At 44.5% G+C, this 19,235-nt stretch overlaps 1 protein-coding gene across 5 annotated transcripts in view; it reads left to right on the top strand.

Moving 5' to 3' along the window:
• LEF1 (lymphoid enhancer binding factor 1) overlaps positions 1–19,235 on the top strand; it is a 71,153-nt gene that overhangs the window by 28,262 nt on the left and 23,656 nt on the right. For all 5 annotated transcript variants that reach the window (XM_027736642.2, XM_027736669.2, XM_027736650.2 and 2 more), the window contains exons 5-6: positions 13,027–13,159; positions 17,155–17,245. In XM_027736642.2, the coding sequence (XP_027592443.1) occupies positions 13,027–13,159; positions 17,155–17,245 (224 nt within the window). The remainder of the gene's footprint in view (positions 1–13,026; positions 13,160–17,154; positions 17,246–19,235) is intronic.

The raw sequence follows: 19,235 nt of genomic DNA, 5'->3' as shown, positions 1-19,235 counted from the left end.
GAGAGGTAAGGGTCTTGTCCTTGCCTCTGAAATCCCACTCTGGCAGTGGGGAAGGAGTCTGCCAGTTCTACTTGGGAGCAGGGGAAAGAGAGGGAGTGGGAAGGAGCGGGGGGAAAAAATATATAAAAAATGTTCTCCGGTATTTTGTTGCCAACTTTGACCACGTTCGTGGCTGGTGGTGGCAGCTGGAGGGATTGCTGTGTGGGAGCATCACTGGCTGAGTTTGCCTACCCCCCATGCCAGCCTATGCCGGACACTGCAGCAGTTCCAGGGCTTGCTGCCCCACAACAGTGTGCATGCAATGGGAGATCTCATGTAGATTCCTTCCCTTGTGTGTCCACTCCAAAAAAAAAAGGGAATTACTGTTGCATAGGGGCATCTCTGGTACTCTTGACCATTCTCCCTGTTGGCAGTGGAGGGAGTGAGGGGCTGAGTGCTTCCTCAAGCTCTCCTGGCACGAGCTAGTTTTTTGCCTGATAAATTGTTTGGTGGTGTTCTTGCAGAGTCTAATGCGCTGTATTTCTTCCAAGTGCAGGCTTTATTGTAGTGAAAAGTACCAAGGAGGAATGCAGTTATGATAAGAAATTGTTCACCCCTGCCTCTGCTATGTTTCAGGAGAGAGTTAACTGCACAGGGGAGCACTAATTGCGTGAAAAATTGCACTGTTGGTAACGATGGGGTGATGGTAAACTTTGGAAGTGCCTTTTTAATGCCATCGAGCATAACTCTCATATGATGTTGTTTGAGTTTAGTAGGATTGAAATATAATTGCAGGGTGACCCCTTGCTACTAGTGGGGCTCTGTGTGCAGCTCTAAGCCCATCTGGAAGGGTGATTTACTGGAGGCTTGGGCAATCTGGCAATTTAGGCTCTTTTTTACGATGTTTAGACTTCTGCCCCTGTTATAAAGCACAGCCCAGGGTTTTTATGAGGATGTAGGTGCCTGCTGCACAGAACTTAGGTTATGGGCTGGGTGTTTTTTTCTCTTTTAAGAGTGATTTTTAAATTTTAAAGGGCAGCTCTTGAATTAAGAAAAAAAAAAAATCAAGTCTAGCAGCAGGCAGAAATATCCTATGCAGGATTTAAAAGGCATCACGTGTCTTGTGCATACCAGCAACCTTTTTTTAAGCTGTGTAGCCAAGTGGGTGAAGGAGCTTAGTGGTGACAGACCAAATTGAGTGGGGTGGGAAGGGAGAGTAGGTGAGCTCCATATTTCTTCCTGTCTCCCCCATCTCACAGCCTGCCCAAACTGGGCCCACCCCAGCCACTGGAGAGTCTTCAGGTCACTGCCCAGGACAGCCATTACCTGCATGGGTAAGACCTGAAAACTGAAGAAAATGCCTATTTTTGAGGAGCCTGAGGGTGCTGTGTAGTTAAATGAGCCAAGAAGGGCCAGAGGGGTCCAGGAAGCTTCCCATGGGTGAGTACAGCGTGATGGAGCAGAGGCAAGGATGGGTGGTGAATAGAGCTAGCACAAAGTCGGAGAAGAGCCAGTACCACCAACACCAGGGAAGATGCATTTTCACAGAGTCATAGAATATCCTGAGTTGGAAGGCACCCACTAGAAACATCAAAGTCCAGCTCTTGGCCCTGCACAGGGTGGCCCCAAGAATCACACCCTGTGCCTGAGAGTGTTGTCCAAATGCTTTTTGAATTCTGGCAGGCTTGGTGCTGTGACCACTTCCGTGGGAGCCTCTTCCAGTGCCCAAGTGCGCTTTGGGTGAAAAACCTTTTCCTAATATCTAACCTAAACCTCCCCAACAGAGCTTCATTTTGTGTCCTGAGGCTCCCTGGGTCACGAGTGTGCATTTCTGCAGGGATAGGCCTTGGAGGATGATCTAACTCCAAAGCTGACAGAGGAGCATCCCTCCAGGGCTCCTTTGTTGGTTTCTCTCTGCATCTGGAAGCAGAACTTGCCATGAGGTTGCTCTATCTTCTTTTTGGGGAGCGGAAAAAAAATCTTTCCTAAGCTGCCCTGAGAACAGAGCCTGCAGGCACAAAGGTAGGGTGCTCCAACTTTTCTGGATATCTCTTTTCCTTTCTTTTTTTCACTTCTGTAAACAGACAAACAGCTTGCACAGGCCCATTAAAATTGAAGTCTTTCTCTTACCTGAGTCATATCCCACTGTCAGCCCATGTATCTTCTGAGATGCCATTTGGCAAACGAGACTAAAAATAATAAGCATTTACAGCATGTGTCAGTAGCTCGGCATCCAGCAGTGTTACATGGTATGTTTATTGCTCCTATTGATGCCAAAAGTCCAAATGAAACAGTCAGCATCAATGGTTTGGGCCAAAAAAAGTGTTTGCAGCCCTGCTCCTTTGAGTCCGTGCCTTGTTCGAGTCATTTTTTCCTCATCCTTATCTGTGTGCTGTGACTTCTGTATTTTTAGCTACACATAAATGTAATTTTAGGGCATATTTTTGCATCTCATTGATGTGACAAACCCTCATGGAAATTATCTATAAAACTAAGTTAGTAGCTTTTCAACACTTTTGTTTGTACTGAAACCGTCTTGCACAACGTGGTAGAGAAATAATTCCTGTTGTGACCTTCTACTGATGGTTCAAATAACCTGTCTAAGAGACGTCCTGTTTCTGGAAGGCCCTATTGCTTTAATGCCTATTAAAATTGGTTTTGTCTTCCGTGGAACAGTACTGCTGAAATTAAATACTTGCAAATGCTTTTTACCTCCAGATAAACGTAGCAGTTTGCATTTTCAATCCTAGTGAAGCTTTAGCAGACTGCTACTTTTGGCCTAATAATTTGTACATGTATAGGGATTTTTTATTTTTTTTTTTAGTTTAAAAATGAATATTTTATTTTAAGCCTTTGGACCATCTTGCCCACATCCAATGATGGATGTCTAATGAGATGACTTTTTGCCTCCACTAAATGGTTACATTGTTTGCATTGATGTATGCTAAGACTTGGTGCATTAAATCTTTGGTCATTAGCCGATGCCATTAGCAGAAAAGTCCAAATCACTTAGAGCTGGGACTTAAGACTTTTCATTAAAACCTGAATTTGCATGTTATTGGATAAATCTGTTAATACGGTTTAGCCGGACTCAGGGAAGTTACTTGAAAACTTTTTACAGTACATACTCAGGGTCAGTGGTGCCTGAGAGCCTCAAATTTGGAGAAAATGCCCCCTCTGGTGCTTCCTTCATACCTTGTCATGTGCTGAGCAACCCCTGCACCCTTCCCACCTGGCCCTGCCTGCCCCTACCACCTGTCATGCTGTGGACGCAGCCCCAGCTGTCAGCATTGCGCTTCAAGCTGGGCTCAGGTCTGCTCCACTTCTGCTGGGAAATCCCCCTGAAGGAGCTAAAATCCTGGCAGTAGGGTCTCCTTACCTCATGGCAAAGTGTGGGCAGCCCTTTGTGCCACTTTGGGGCCAGAGGGGGTTGGCCTCGGCACTGGTTTCCCCACGGGAGTTTTTAAGCAGCCTCAGTGTGGTGGGGAACCAGGCTTTCCAGGAGCAAAGGCCAGTTGAGAGGAGTCATCAATGTCATCAAATTTGTCACTCCTCTATCATCACTCCATTTCTATATTTTTTTTTTTCTTTTTGTCCCCTGTTTTTTAGAAGGCAGATGAGACAGGAGTGCTTCCAAAAACATCAGTCATGTTGGGCAGTATGACCAGCACAGCATGATCTCTGTTTTGATAGAATTAAGCAGTTGATGCCTGGTCAACCACTAAGTTGCGAACTTAGGCATGGTAAACAGAGGTTTTGAACTCGTAAAGGTGTGCCAGGTGCCTGTATGGGTGTTGAGCCTTTGTCCTTACCTTCTATATGACAGATGCAAGACAACTTCCTGATGCATGTCATACTCTTGCATTTTCTTAATTGAGAACATTTCTATTCAGTGCAACTTGAAAACTGCAGCTCAAAGAGAATTTGACCCATTTCTCAGTTTTCTGGGCCTCTGATGGTCTTTGTTATGACATATGGTGTTGAATAAGCGGTAACATAGACTTATTGTAAATAAATTTAAGAGAGGTCCTATTTCAAGCACTTTTGATCCACAGTGTGTGTGCAGTGCCGAAAGGCATCTTCCTGTCACCAGGGTGCAGGATGGGATTTTTTCTTGGTGCCCCCCAGGAGCCTGGGTCTGTATCCTGTGAGACTTGAGGAGGCCAATGAGGAAAAGTCATCCCATCCTGTGACGCACAATGTCTGCCAGAACAGGAACGCGAGGCTTCAGAGGTTGTCGTCGGACAACCCACTTTCACACAGAACTTGTGCGCTTATGTGGTGGTTGGTGTTTCACTTGTTTGAGCGATTTCCCCGGTTTGAATATTGAGCTGAAGTGCATCCCTTTGCCTCTAAGAGAGGCACATTAGCCTGTGGGTCTGAGTACCCTGGAGAAGATGCCAAAGTTTGTTGTGAGCAGAGATCCTGATAACCTCGAGGCAAGCAAAACAAGCTTGTGTCTTTGTCCTAACTCATCAGACAGCTCTGGTGACAGAAACCAGAGCAGCTTTGTCCCCAGGGAAGAGCTGAAGATGGCACAAGAGGTGACACCGGGATGGACTCCAGCATCCTTCTCCCCTACCCAGAACCCCCGGGGCTCTGTCACATAACGCTCCTACTGATTCCCCCCTGGCAAGCAGCTGGCCTGTGGGCACCAGTTCCTCTGATGTCCAGTGGCCTTCCTCTGGTGGCTTAGGACAACAGTCCTTATTGTCAAAGCAATTAATAAGCAAGAACCCTGTGAATCAGAGGCTCAAGCCTGGGTTTGTTAAAATATTCCTGGGCCACCGCTTTCTTTAGGGAATAAAGAACAGAAAGGGCTCTGGACAGGTCAGGAAACAATGGGGGAAAACACCTTTTTAGCTAATGGGGTTGCTTGTGTGTGACAAAAACACATGAGGCAGAAGAAGGGATGCTATGCAGGGTAAAGGCCCGTGTGGTGTGTCACCATCTGGAGTATCTGTAGTGTCAGTGGTCCCATTTACCACGTTTTGGGAGTGTTAAGTAACCCCTGGGGTCGAGTGTGTGATTTGATGCTGCAGGTTCCTTCTTTTGGGTGTAGGCTTGTATTTACATCAGGAAAAAGATGAACTGTTCAGGATGGGCAAAGTTAAAGGACCATCTTGCAGGAACCAGAGCTTAAAATGAGCACTGGCTGGCAAATTGTGGAGTGTTTGCTAGCAATTAATTTGCATCCAAGAGAACCTATTGCTTAGTTTGGAGAATGAAGTAAAACATTTCAAAATATTGTAACAGGGAAAGTTTTCCCTGCAAGGATGTGGCTTTGCTGCCAATTTAATGCCCTATCAGTCATATTTCTAAAACCAATGGGCTGTGTAAAACTAGCTGTAATCTCTGTATATGTGAACTGCACTCTGGAAATAGAAATGGGCTTGTCCTCCCCTGATCAGAGCCTTACAAGACCTGCCTGGCTCCCCACATGGTTCACCAGCACTCCAGGTCTCTCGGCAGCCTTCCTGAGCAGGCAAGAACAAACAAATTAAGAAGTCACGGGAGAGAAGAAAATGGAGATAGCAGGGGATTTCTAATCAAGCTATTTTAATACTGGGTGTGCTTTAATCACTTACTTAATGGCAGTGCTTAATGAACACTTGAAATAAAGCATGTTTCTGTCAGAGATTCAACACCCATGTTTTTAGAGCTGTCTTGAGGGAACTCAAATGCTTATTACAATTTTTCAGCAAAAATCCATCACAGTTGTGCTGTATTAATTTCCAAGATTGAAGGGGAGGGAGGGATGAAAAAGTTAGAAAAAGACAAGAATGTAGACAAGACAATAGTGTGTTGGTTTCTCACTAGCATTGCAATTAACCTGAATCTAGTTACTCCTTGTAATCCGTCTAGATAGATACTTATTCTAGGCTTTGTCAAATCGCATTTACACTTTCCTTTGCAATGCTCCCCTGCCTGTTGCAATGAAGTTTTTATTGCACATGAACCCTTTGGGCTTCAGGCAGAGTAGTTTGCTCTGACTCCTCTCGACTGTCCTTGTATGCTGCCTGCATTTCCAGATGTGACATCCCCTTTGCTTCAGGTGCTGATCTTTATGCCCACAGACTGTGGCATGGCACTTTTGGCTGCTGGAAAAAGGTCACAAACCTTTCATCCTCCCAAATAACCATGGGAAGCTCTAGCAAGGATCCTGGGTGCCTCCTTCACCTGCTGATGTGCTGCCAGCTTCTTCTCTCCATCTTCTGGAGGTCTCCTGGCATGCTGTGGCTTTGTGGTTTACTGATGCAACATGTCCTGGGGAGAAGGGGAAAACTTTCAGTGATTGACTTTAAGTAACTTTCTTGTTCTGCCCTTTCCTGACTCCCAGCACTAAGTGCAACTTAATTATGTGGCAAAGAGCTGAAGTACAGTAAGTGAGGAAAATGAGGACCAGGAGGATTTTTTTCTGACCTCATCAAGCCATCAGTTTGGCCCTTGAAATGTGCGATTTTGATTTTAGTTTTGTTCTAAATAAACGTTAGCAGTTGTAAAGCTGTAAAGTTTCACATCAGCGTGGATACAGCATTTCACTTTACCTCCTTAAAATGGTGAGTCCCTGGGGTGTCACCCCACTGTTTGTAAGCATGAAAGGTCAATGAGATAAATGACCTCCCATTGCCGAGTTGTGAAGCAGGGTTAAAAGACTGCACTTTTTTTATTTGTCTTTTCATAAATCACAATATTCCTAAGCCCCTGTTTCCTGTGAGTGGTGTGTTCCTGTGAGTGTGCTTTCTTATCTCTGTTCCTTTTAGCTTCAGGTGAGGCTATAACTAATGCTACAAGCCACCACTCCCATACCCACTCTGTCATTTTCCCAACTGTACTGTCCAAGGATTGGAGGAGGTTTTGAAAATTAAGCATAAAATTATCTCTGATGGCAGGAGCCTAGAAGGAGGTTGGCTTTGGACATAAAACTATTTGCTCTAAAAAATGGTTTGGGGATAGGGGAAGTAACCTGAGCTCTCTGTATACTGACCTTGCTGCATCTTTGCAAAGTTGTCTATGAAAAGGGATTGAACAATATCTCCCAGGGAGGTGGCAAATTGTAACTGCAATTACTGTTGGTATCGATGAGCTTGTTTCCTCTATTGGTAACTAGTTTTAGCCAAAATACCTTACTGTTACTTCGTCTTTATTCCGTCACCAGTACCCCTGTGCTAAAGCTTGTCCACGATGAACCCAGACATGGGCCTGGTTTTGACATTGCTCCAAAATGACATTCTTCTTGATCTTGCATTTTTATCGCAACAGCTGATTAGCAAAGGCAAAAATACAGAGCTAGTTTAGACATTAAAATGCTATTGGTATTTTGAGAGGATGGCTGAAATTGCTGTCTTCTGGGTTTGCTAAAACCATCTGCCTAAGAAAGACCTCAGGGTTCCAGAAACTAAAATAGGCTAAAAAAGGGACAGATTTTTCTTGTCTCTTCAGATCAAGGTATCCTCAAATCCTCCCACAGTAAATGGGCCAATTGATCCTTTTATTCCAAAATACTGCTAGAACAGTAGTTGAAAGGTTTGAAGATGTTTTGATGGTGGTGGTGTTTTTTTTGAGGAGCTGCCTGTTGTTATTTAACATTTGCTGTCAAAAAGTTGAAGCAGTGTTTTTTCAAATGACCCTCTTTTTCAGGAATGAAAGGGAACACATGCATTTATCCTTAAGTTTCTTTTTGTTGTTGTTGTTTGGTTGGTTTTTTTAATTGACTTATTTTAGCCCGAGTTGAGAAGACCATCTGCTGGTATCTGTGATCAGTGCATAACTTGCTGATAGGAGAGGAAAGGTAGTCAGGCTGGGGCCTTGTTTTGGCTTTTTAGAAGCAGCTTTGTGTTTAAAGAAAAGAGGGAAAAAAAAAACCAAAACAAAAACCAAGCCATCACCTCTTTGGGTGTTGACCCAGGGAGGCTTTGGTCTTGTGTGCACAGGCTTGCTTGCAAAGCTCTGCGAAGCTCCCTGCCCATCTGCGACCTCCTTTGTAGATGCGTGTCCTTTGAAGGGTCATTAATTTAATATCTTTCTCTGTGCAGCAGCTGGAACAAATGGTCGCCCCAGCTCCAGCAGGAGCTCCCAGCTGCCCGCCTCGCCCAGCGCTGACCTACAGGCATTTTTGCCATGGCTGTCCCAGGCTTTTTATAGTTTTTGGACACTTGTTGCATATAGGATACCTTACAGGTGGGGGCCTTTGCTGAAGCATTAGCTAGCTGCTTGGGGAGGGCTTGGGGTTTGTTTTTTTCTCTAGTCTTGCTTTTCTTCAAAAGCATTTCAAAAATAGGGGAAAACTTCCTGGATTCAGTCTGAATTCAAGATGCAACATTTCACAATCAACTCACCAGAGATTAATTTGAACTGTCTCAAAGAGTACTCCTTGGATGAGAGGGCAGGCACATATTTAAAGTAGTGAGTAACTCTGTGAGTCCAGGTGCAGCACTGCCAGTGCAGAGCACTTGCAGGGGTTACCCAGTCCCATGGCAGCAACTGTGCCAGTGCCACAGCCAGAGGATTTCTCCCTCCATCCTTGTCCTGCCCAAAATGCCTGAGTATGGTTCAAGCTTTACCACCTGGAGACTGTGATTGCTGTTTGCAAGGGAAATGTTTGCTATTGTACTGACCTGGGTGGTTGTTCCTGCATTACTTCAGCACAGCAATAGCTTTAAACAGTTGTCTGGTACATGGCAAAGCTGATGCTGGGATAATGTCTATTGCTGGGTCAGGGTCCTCTTCCCTGCGAGCTCTTACCCTCTGCCTACAAGATTTGTTTAGGGGTTATGGGGTTTTCTTTCAGGTTAGTCATAAAACTGAGTAGCAGTTTCATCTTAACCCTAACTGGCTCCTGCTGTTTCCAGTACCTGTATGCTCTCCCAGTCCTCTTGGTGTTCCTTCAGGGCACTGTTCCCTGCCAGCACTGCCTCATTTCAACCTGAGAACATGCTTGGGAGAAATAAAAGATACCAACTGAGAAGGCCAAGCTGATGATAAAAACAGCCCCGGGGAGGGCCAGGGAGAGGCCAGTTCCCAAAGGGTGCAGGCATAGTCTGTGCTGCAAGGCTATGCAGTGGGTCTGGAACTCTGGTGGTCTCTAAGAAGGAGGCCACCAAGGTTTAGCCACTCAGGAGTATCCCTTTGAGCTGAGTCCTGTGGGCCATAGCCGTGTGTCCCCAGGCCAACAGGCATAGATCATTCCTTTGCCATTAGACTTTAGTGTTTGTAACAGGTTATGATATATGTGTGACAAGGTGCCCTAAAATATAACAGAAAGTCTTCAGGTTTGTAAAGTACAGGTCCTCATTTTCAGTTATTTATTTTTTCCAAATTGCAGATCTTGAGGCAGGCCGTATGTTTCATTTCCTTCACTTTCCAGGTCATGTGAAGAAGCTTAGAAGGGAACTAAAGTGATGTAGTGTGGTAGTACACCATGTATGCCACATCAGAGCTGTGTTAGGGACCGTTTCAACAAATGTTCAGCTTCTTCAGATAGTCTTGGAAATGAGAATTGCATCCTCATCTGCTTTATTGTGGTTTTAGAAGGTGCTTGGGTACCAGCTTACCATAACATTACATTTTGGTGGGTGGATGAAGTTCTGTTCTGAAATACTGAAGAACCTCATGTAGGACATTGTGTAATTATGTGATTGTCTCATTGGAGGACAGATCAGGTTTTTCAGGAGAAGATTTTTCAGGCTGTGTGGAGGAGAAAAGGCGCTCTATGAACTATGCCTGTTACTAGATGTTAATGTCACCAGTGTGCCAGGGAGAGCTGTGTGGTTATGGGCTTGGTTAGCAGGTGCTGAGTGAAGCATGGAGGACTGAGTTCCCCGTGCATAGAGATTGCATTGACCCAGATCAGGTCTCTGTCAGTCTCTCAAATGTTTCTGCAACTGTATGCACCATCTTTGGAGGATTTGGGGGGACAATTGTAAGGATGGCATGTTTGTGGGAGAAGGAAGCCTGTGGAAAAAGACACTGAGATGCAGTAGAAGCGGTCTCATCAGCACAGTCCTGTATATGTCAGTGTGAAGTAAGATTTTGGCCATGTCTCGCAGCCCTGGAAAGCCTCTGGAGCAGTAGTGTCCACTGTGAGCGGTAGGTGGTGGAAGGGACTTTGGCATCATCCCCAGTTCAGATGTCCCCAGGGCAAAGGGTGCAGGCCAGGCTCCATGGGAGTGAGCGGGGTACCTGGGGCTTATCCTGGGGGTGGGAGGGTTGAGAGAGTAGTGAGAGGGACATTCAGTGCTGCATATGAGGTCTTAGTCCCCTGCCCTGAACCCTTTTTGCGAAGAGAGCTCACATAACCCATCTGGGTTGACTTGTAGGGCAGGTGTCATAACAGAAACAATTTAAATCCATGGGGATTTTGGAAAATATGTCGTCAGGTCCTTCTCCTCCTGGTTTCATTGTGCATGTGTCGCCCTGTGTGTTCTCCCTGCTGTCAGTCACTGTGGCCATCTTGGTGGGACCAGAGGGAACAAGGAGGCTCAGCCTGCACCCACCGAGCCCCCGTCTGGTAGTACACTGGGGTGCCCAGCAAGATTTAGCTGCCAGAGCTCCCTGGGTCTTCCCAAAGCGGTGTGGGGCAGGCAGGCTGGGAAGCTTTGCATTATTGCTATTATTTCTTGTTACAGTTTTTTTTTCCCCAGTTTCTGGCTCTGCAGACCCCCAAATGCTCTTAATGGAGATATGGCCTGTTTATATGTTAATTTTAAGTCTGCTGACAAGCGGTTTGCTTTTCTCCTGACTTCTCATGGTTCCCTCGCCCGTTCAAAGCTGCTGCCATGGGCTTAGGGGATAAGGTGCTGAGAATTAGAAAATAAAATAAAATCTGCAGGATGCTGGAGAGTGAGGAGGTACAAGGATTGGCATGCTCAAAGTATAAACGAGTGATTTCTGAAAGCAAGGAACCGTGATACCAGGGGCATGCATGACAATTACATCCAGTACAATACAAAATGTTAATTACTAAATTTTGAGAAATTAATGCTGATTAGCAGCTGTGTGTGTGTGACCTAAATACATCTATTGCTTGATCTTTATTCATAATATACAGTTTATTGTTGATAAAGTAATGACTGAATGGTGGGCTGGACCACGAGTGTTGTGCTGAAAACTGAGGCCCAATTTGTAAATTGTCTGAAATTCGTTGGTATCTGTTTTTTGTGGAATTTATATGGATGGGGAAGATGAATAAGTCTGAGCTATCCCCTTTACAACTCAACTCATAGATATTATTGAGAATTCATTTTGCTTTTATTATTAGGTCCACAAAAATGGACCTAATGCTTGTTGGCTTTAAAACACCTACTAACGCTGCTTTCTCTCTCCATCTTGCAAAATATAAGACAAGGCCGAAGCTTAAATTAAAATCCTCAGGTTCTTATCTCTTTCCCACAGGAAAGCAAATCTGTGTTGAAAACCGTAAAATTAAGAGGAGAGGAAGGATAGCATAATTTAGCAAAAATTCATGGCACCAGATTCTGAGCTATATGACTGGAGGGATAGGTCAGACATTAAGAAGATACTGCCTGCTAATGCAAGTTCCTTAAGGTGGTGCTCTGGAAACAAGGAAAGCGGAAAATGCTGCACTGGTTCCCATTTGTTTCCTTTCCTCTACTCCTACCGATCTTAACAATAAATTGAGTTGTCCATTATATAACCCGTCTGCTTCCAGGAGTCCAGAGAAATCATGGACTTGTGCATGGAGCTTTGTCCTAACGTCTGTTTTGTGCTGGGATTTCAGTAGTGAACTCAATGAAAATTAATTTCATTGGCCTCTTAAATTATTTTTTTGTTAATTCCTTGTATTTGACAGGCTGTCCTAGCTGAGTTTTATCAGTGTGTCTCTCTGAAGAACAGCTCTATTTTTTTTTTAGATTTTATTAAATACTTGTTTGTTCCATAATTTTTTGTGCTAAGGGGCAGCGTAGAATAGCAGGGTACAAATGAGGAGTGCCTGTTACATGCTGGCATCATCACTGTGGCTCACCCCACCGCAGAAAGAGCAACTTGTGCTTCAAACAGTGTTAATATGGCAGGATTTCATTGGAACAGAGGAGTTCTGTTGTCTTGCAGCCTTATCTAAAGAGCATCATTTTGGGCAGCATCCTTCTGTCATGCCGACTGCCTCCTCCCCTGTGCCTCTGCAGGAAGTGCTGATGGGAAGTGTGTGTCTTGACCTATACGGGCATCACCTTATGGCACCCATTTCAGGACTCTCTCAGGTGTTTGTGGCACTTTGACTTCACCATGGCATGATGCAGGGAGAGGCCTCCCAGCTGTCCCCAGGCAGCCAGCAGGTCTCCCCCCTAACTGACCACTCTGAGAGGCCTCTGCCAACCACTTGTATACGAAATCAGGCTCTTAAGGATGACTTTTTAGTTACCTGTTAGACAGACCGAGAGTTTTCAAGCAGACTTCGTAAAATTGCAAGGGAGAAAATCTGCTGTGTCCTCTGGCAATGGTGGGGATTTGTCCCAGCTGCGCTGTGCCATGCCACACTGTGGCTGTGCAGGAGAGCAATGGAGAGCAGGAGTGAAGTTGATGAAGCTCGTGTCGCTCTTAAGGCTGGAGATGTGGCAAACCTGCACTTTAAGCCTTTTCTTTTAATTATTTTTTTTTTTTTAAATGCTGTTCCTGTAACCAAAGGGTTTTTGCAGCACTGCTGCTGACTCTGCAGTCCTTTGCCTGCAGCCCTTATTGCACGGTGCCTGCCTGCCCAGCATGTTGCTCCTCCTGCCCTGGGGCTCTCCATTTGCCATTTCCGCTCTGTGTCTCCCAAGTGCCTTTCTTCCTGCTTCCGGCCCCCACCCATTTCCATGCCTTTCCTCAATATCTGCATCCCTCCTCGGGTGCCAGGATGCCAATTCTGGCAGCAAACCTAGTTTCCATCCACTAGCCCCAATGTCATGTCTGTCCATCTTCAATTTCCTCCTCTTCAGTAATGCGAATATTTAAAAATTGCATTTTGGAAATGTTGGGGTTTTTTTTCAATGCAGAAGCTCCACCTCACTAACACCATTTAATTTAATTTTTGTTCTTCTTTTGCAGTCAAACAAGGTGCCCGTGGTACAGCCTTCTCATGCGGTTCACCCCCTCACCCCTCTTATCACCTACAGCGATGAGCACTTTTCCCCGGGGTCACACCCATCTCACATCCCCTCTGACGTCAGCTCCAAACAAGGTGAGCCCATCCTTTCCCAGCACCATGGGGATGCAGAGTGGTCCCTGTGCTGCTGACAGAACTTTATTTGTAGTAGTTTAGAGGGAGGGTTCCAGGTGCATATGCCCACTTTCAGAGATGGTAATTTTGCCACGATGCCGATATTTAGTGTGGCTTCTTAAACTCTCATGGTCTTTCTGATGCGATAATTTGGGCTTGCTTTTGTCATCGGAGTCTTTTAAAATATCAATAAAGAGAGACCAGTTTTTACCCTCTTCAGCGGTGCCCGAGGCTTGAAGCATGCAGATGCAGAAAGGTCAATCAATCCTGACCTTCCCAAAAATGGGAGACAAGTACTTCAGTAGTGATGTTATTGAAAATTTTTCTTTTTCCCTTTCACCTAAAATGGTGTTTTATGTCCTTGTATTCTAGTTGTCCGTATTCTTCCATATGTCAGTTGGCATAACTGAAGCATTGCCCATAAAAATAATTTTGAGCCTGTGCAAGTTAAAGCTTTACAAATGTGACATTTTTTAACCTTGCACCAGCTGCCTTCTGCAGAAAGCATCTTTTTAGATGGCTGTAAGTTTTCTCTGCACTCCTAGGACTCCTTAAAGCAAACAAAAAAGCCTCCCAGATGCACAACTGGGAACATCAGACCAACCCCACTCTATGTCAGTCTGCAGGCCCCCAGGGAACTGCTGACAGCCTTGAGGTGTTACGCCCAGCCTGTGCCAAGAGCTTCTGCCCAGCACCCAGGAGAAACCAGTGGTTTCTTGGGAACGATGTGCTTGCTTGCATTGGGATGCAGGAGCTGGTGGGGGGAGGTGCAAGGGCAGGACTGGCCCTGGCCATCACGGGTCTGAGCCAGCGTTTGGGTAAGCACCTGAGAACAAGCCTGCGTGGAGAAGCTGGTGGTAAGGAAGGAAGGAGAGGGAGCAGAAGGTTTACAGAGGCATCCACTGTATTCTGGATATTTGTGTGTAGGCATGAAGTCTGTAGGTGCCATAACATGTCCTGGAGGGTGCCTCTCCATGCCCCTTTCTGCACTCACATGTCGCACCATGTGGTGTTGACAAGATCACGAAGCTCTGCTTTACCTGGACACACATCCACATGCACAGTTGTCCCATTTATCTGAAGAAGTGTCCAGTCATCATTGTTCAGAGAGGGAGACTTTTTTTGTTCTGACTTTCCCTGAATGCTTAGCTTTTATTTTGACTGTGTAATGCAGGTAATAACAAGGGCTACATCCAGAAAACACTATGGCCTTGTGGCTCTGTGTGTTTTTTGCTGTTTGTTGGTTAGTTGTTTGGGGTTTTTTTAGGGAGGGGGAATGTAAAAAGCACTCTGCCTGGAAATCCTGGCCTGTAAATACATGTATAATATCTTTTTCAGACTTGGAAGAAGCAAATGGAGGCCTCCTGTCCTCATTTGTCTTCCTCCTTTGCATCAGTGCCCAGGAGAAGGATATTCACACTCATTCCTTGAAATCCCAGAGGTGCCATGTGTTAAGAGAGCGGGATTTCCACCTCTTGCTGAAGCTGGCTGTGACAGCTGGGGCACACCCCGCTGCTGCAGTTCGTGAGCTCAAGAGGTTTTCACTTACTGCATGCTGGGTTTGCCCACCTGTGTCCCATTTTTTTCCTTTACTCTGATTATTTTGTCCTCCTGTACTGCAGACCCCAACTGAACAACATCTGGTTTGTTGTTTCTGCTGTACGTCCTCTCTCTCTTCTGCCCCTTCTCTACCCTCTCCCCTGTCCAGCATCCCGCTGGTCACATCCCCATCCCTGAGCACAAGCCTGGTGAGGGGCTCTTCCGGAAGGCACAAAGCTCATGCCCCTCTGGTGTTCCTGAATGGACTCTTATCCCTTTGCTCAGCATCTGGCAAAGATGGGGTTGGATAATGCAGGCTGGAGACTACTGGTTTTGTCTGGGATGGTCTCCTTGATGTGTGTGGTCTTTCCATCCATACTCCCTGTTTCGACGCCAGTGGCGTGTGGGAGCAGCCGCAGTGAAGTAGCCCATGCAGTTGCTGCAAAGAGAGGATTTTTCTTTTCCTCAGGTCCTCTGCCAAACGCCTCCAACCATTGTTTCTGTCCTCGCCTCCCACTGTGGGTCTGGAACAAGGCACTGCCCTGCCGCCCTAGCCCTGATGCCAGGGTGCCCTCCTCCCACCAAAATCCTCCAGCAAGGGGGTCCACAGCAGCTTGCCTTCAGCACTGCTTCTTGCACCCGAGGCACTTTGGAATGGACACACAGCACTGCCTTGCTAAAGGCAGTCAGTATTTTATTTTATTTTATTTTATTTTATTTTATTTTATCTTATTTTATCTTATTTTATCTTATTTTTTATTTGTTTTTTCTTAAACCTCTCATGAGCAAGAACTTTTTTTGGGGAACACTGGCTGTGTGATTGCTGTGTGTGCTCCTGCTGGGCATTACGTAGCTACTAGCCCCCCATAAGGGGTGAGAAGTTTTGGATTATCAATAACAACTGTGCACCACTTAAGAGAGAGCACTGTTGTCTCCATGGCTCAGAAATGCAGATTTTGGGGAAGGAGTGGCCCAGCTCCTTGTGCAGAACTTGGTCTGGCAGGGGCAAGGTCACGTCATCACTTCCAGGAGCATCAGTCATCACCAGAGATGAGAGAGATGAGATGCTGGGCTTGTTTTTCACCTTTGTTATTTTTTTCTTTTCTTAAACCATTCAGAAAGAGTGTTTCCTCTCATATGAAAGCCCTGGGATATATAAAGTGTTTCCTTTCCTATCAGCTACCAGCTGTTTTACACCTTTGAAAAGACAACTGGCCAGAAATTTGATCCTCATTCATATTGTGGTCCCAAGTCTGAAAATTTTACTTTTTTTCAGACAACACCACCACCGGTATTGTTCTCTGTGCTTTCCTGTACACAGTCCTGACAGATATACTTCAAATCTTGTAATTAAATTCAGAACATTTAAATACAAACTGGGGAGGGGAATAAATTACTAGCATCAATCTATAAACTAAGTCTCAAGGTAGCACACACTCAGTCTTGGACCTTTGGAGTGTCACCACATAAATATTTAATACCCTTTTAAAGCAACTGATTTAACATGGGAAGTAGACTTAACAATTCCTTCTGCTTCACCCCCTCTTCCCCAAACACATTTAAATAAACCAATGTCTTTGTGGCCTCTGCAACTGTAATTCCATGTCTCCCGGGGGCACAAGGTTTAGGTGAAGAATGGAGACCACAGACTCTTTTGGGATGAGGATTAGCTTTAATCTTGAGGTGATTCTTGCAGTTGTAGGATTCTGTGTTCTGGGGAATGTGAGCTGATGGATCATTCCTGATGGGACTCTTATTTTTCCATGAAATACTAGCAATGCAAAACAGATTGACCTTGGAGCCCACAGGAGTCAACTTGATGAAGAGCTTAGTTGGAGCTGGAGTGACAATTGGAAGCCAAATGAATCATATCAAGTGTGACCATTACAGGCCTGAAAATGATTCTTAATTAAGCACTGATCCTCTATGGTAGCAAGTTTCCAAAATCTGTGAATCCATAAGGGAAAAGGAGAAAATATAAAAGTAGCAATTTACCTAATCTAATAGCTCTGCTGTGCTGCCTCTTTGACAACACATTATTTTCCTCTTGTTTCATGATGTGTTAGAAGAGGTCCTCAGGATCCAGTCACGTTTGGTGAAACCATTGAGAGGACAGTATTGCCTAATGCATTTTACAGGAGGATCTAAACTTGCACAGGTCCTTACCCATACGTTTATTTCCACCTTCCACATCGGCTTTCCAGTTTCCCTTTGGATTGCAGCATTGTGTGCAAGTTAGTTACTATTTTAAGGGTGGCATGCATAGCCTTTTGCTTTTAACACTAACCAAGAAGGTGGTTATTTCTTACCCAGAGCACTAATTCCATCGTAGCGTTGGCCGTGTCAGCTGTGAACTGCAGGTCACGCATGTAGTATTTTGAGGGGAAAGTCATTCATTCTTCTCTGCTCTTTAACAGGCATGTCCAGGCATCCTCCAGCTCCTGATCTCCCTACCTTCTATCCCTTGTCTCCAGGGGGGGTTGGACAGATAACACCACCTCTTGGCTGGTAAGATTTTTTAGCTTCTTTTCAGACAAAGGTGCATGTTCACACCATTCACTATTGTTGAATCAATTGCAGCATTTACAAAATAATAATAATAATGTCATTGCAGTAAGAAATTGCTATTTTATTTTAGTTGAAATTGAATTTGGTTTTTGAACAAGTACAGAAATTAAAGTGTGTAGATTTCACTTTGAAGTTTTTATATTTCTTATGGCTCAGATTTGTGGCTCTTAGCATTTGGAAAGATAGCAGAAAACAATTTTCAAGAAATGAAATGTAAATTTTTAATAAACAAAATTGTAATTACTGAGGGGAGGAGAGGTAAGAAGGAACTTTGAAGTGTGTGGAGGGGTGTGAAATCTTGAAACTGCCCCAAATGGAGAACAAACTTTTTTAGTCTGCTGCTTTTTACACTTTCTGTATGGAGAGAAGCCTCTGTGACTGGGAGATTTTGCTGCTCTTGCTAATACTAGTGCTCTCAGGATCTCTTGCTTCCACTCAGAGTGTCATTTTCCTTTTTGAGGAAATGTGGTATTTTTGGAGTAATAGATTTGACAGGGTGCTGCATGTCTGTCTGCTTGGGGTAGATACATACTTGCCCTCCGTTCTGTTGGAGCAGGAAATAAGGAAACTCAGTAACAATTTCAGTGCTTTAGAGTCTGTATCATGAGTAGTCTATTCCCACACAATGAAGGATGCAGATTTTTTTGTTTTTTAATGTCTCTATGGGAGGGAAATATGATCCAGATGACAAAAAGCAGAGAAAGTAGAGAGCAGAAGATGGTGAAATTCTGTATTGCTGGCATATCTTTCAGGAAGGGCCACATGCCTTTTTGAACAAATTATTATCAAAATAAAATATAGGAGTATCTGACTATTTTTTTAATCTTTTTTTCCCCCCTCCTCCCCATTTTGCTGCTGAGCTGACTCCTCACCTCCACTGCCACCAGGCAGTTACTGACATGCGTTTTCCAGATGTGGTCAATCATTTCTTCTGAATGGTTTCTTAATGCAGAGGCTGGGGGGAGGGAAGAGGGAAAAGAGAGGGAAGAGAGACAAGATCCAATCTTATAAGACTCAGGGATGTGTTCAGCAGCACTCACCAACAGCGGGACATGCTCAGCTGTCCCTTATCCTCTGGCTTTCAGCTGCTTGCTGTGAGGTAGTGCTGTTGACACTTCCTTCATCTTTTTTTTTCCTTCTTCTTCCCTTTGAGTACCACTCATTTCCAGTAAGATACTCCAAGTGTGAAACCTGTATCCTGAACCTTACAAAGACCAGTATCCATTTTTTTCCCTCTGAAAGCTGAATGGCCAGTCAATAAGTAACTGTTTGGAAAGGGCTGATGTGTGTGGTGGTCTTTGTTGCTGGTTCAGGTGTTTTGGCTGCTTCAGGTATTTGTTCACATTACCATAACATGCTACTTCAGGGTGTTCATCATAGTCATGACTGAACCATTGCTAACTGAAAATAAGCAAAATGTAGTGATGATGAAGAAAAAAACTAAAGACCTCAACTGACGGACTGATGACAAAATATTCTGTATATGTGGGAGCATAGAGAAGATAAAAACTTCACACAAGCTTCTCTTACTGGATTACAAAGTTTGATCTTTTAGTAGTAAGATAGATTTGTGTTGCTATGGGCTTTTAGGTGGTTGGGTTGGTTTTTTTTTTTATCAAATAAATTTCTGCTTTGTTAGGAAAGCTGGCTATTTGTACCTCACTATAGCATATACTAATGGAGAAAGTCCTAAGTTTTCAAAGACTTAATAAAACTGTTCTAAAGGCTTTCTAGCTTAATAATTCACTCTCTGGTGTTCTTGCTCTGATCTACAGTAGAATTATTTGGAAGAAGATGTGTTTTTCCTAAGAGCTCGTTTAACAAATCTGATTCCAGTGCTTATAATACTAAGTTAGAGAGGGATAGAGTTAGAGGAGTGTGCATGTGTGTATGTGTGCACTGGAGGAGGAAGACTGGTTGTTTTACTTTC

This window comes from Pipra filicauda, unplaced genomic scaffold (genome assembly GCF_003945595.2).
Source record: "Pipra filicauda isolate LSUMZ 115617 unplaced genomic scaffold, ASM394559v2 scaffold17_size4572894_pilon, whole genome shotgun sequence".
Lineage (NCBI taxonomy): Eukaryota > Metazoa > Chordata > Aves > Passeriformes > Pipridae > Pipra > Pipra filicauda.
This window is presented reverse-complemented; position numbering and strand designations above follow the sequence as displayed.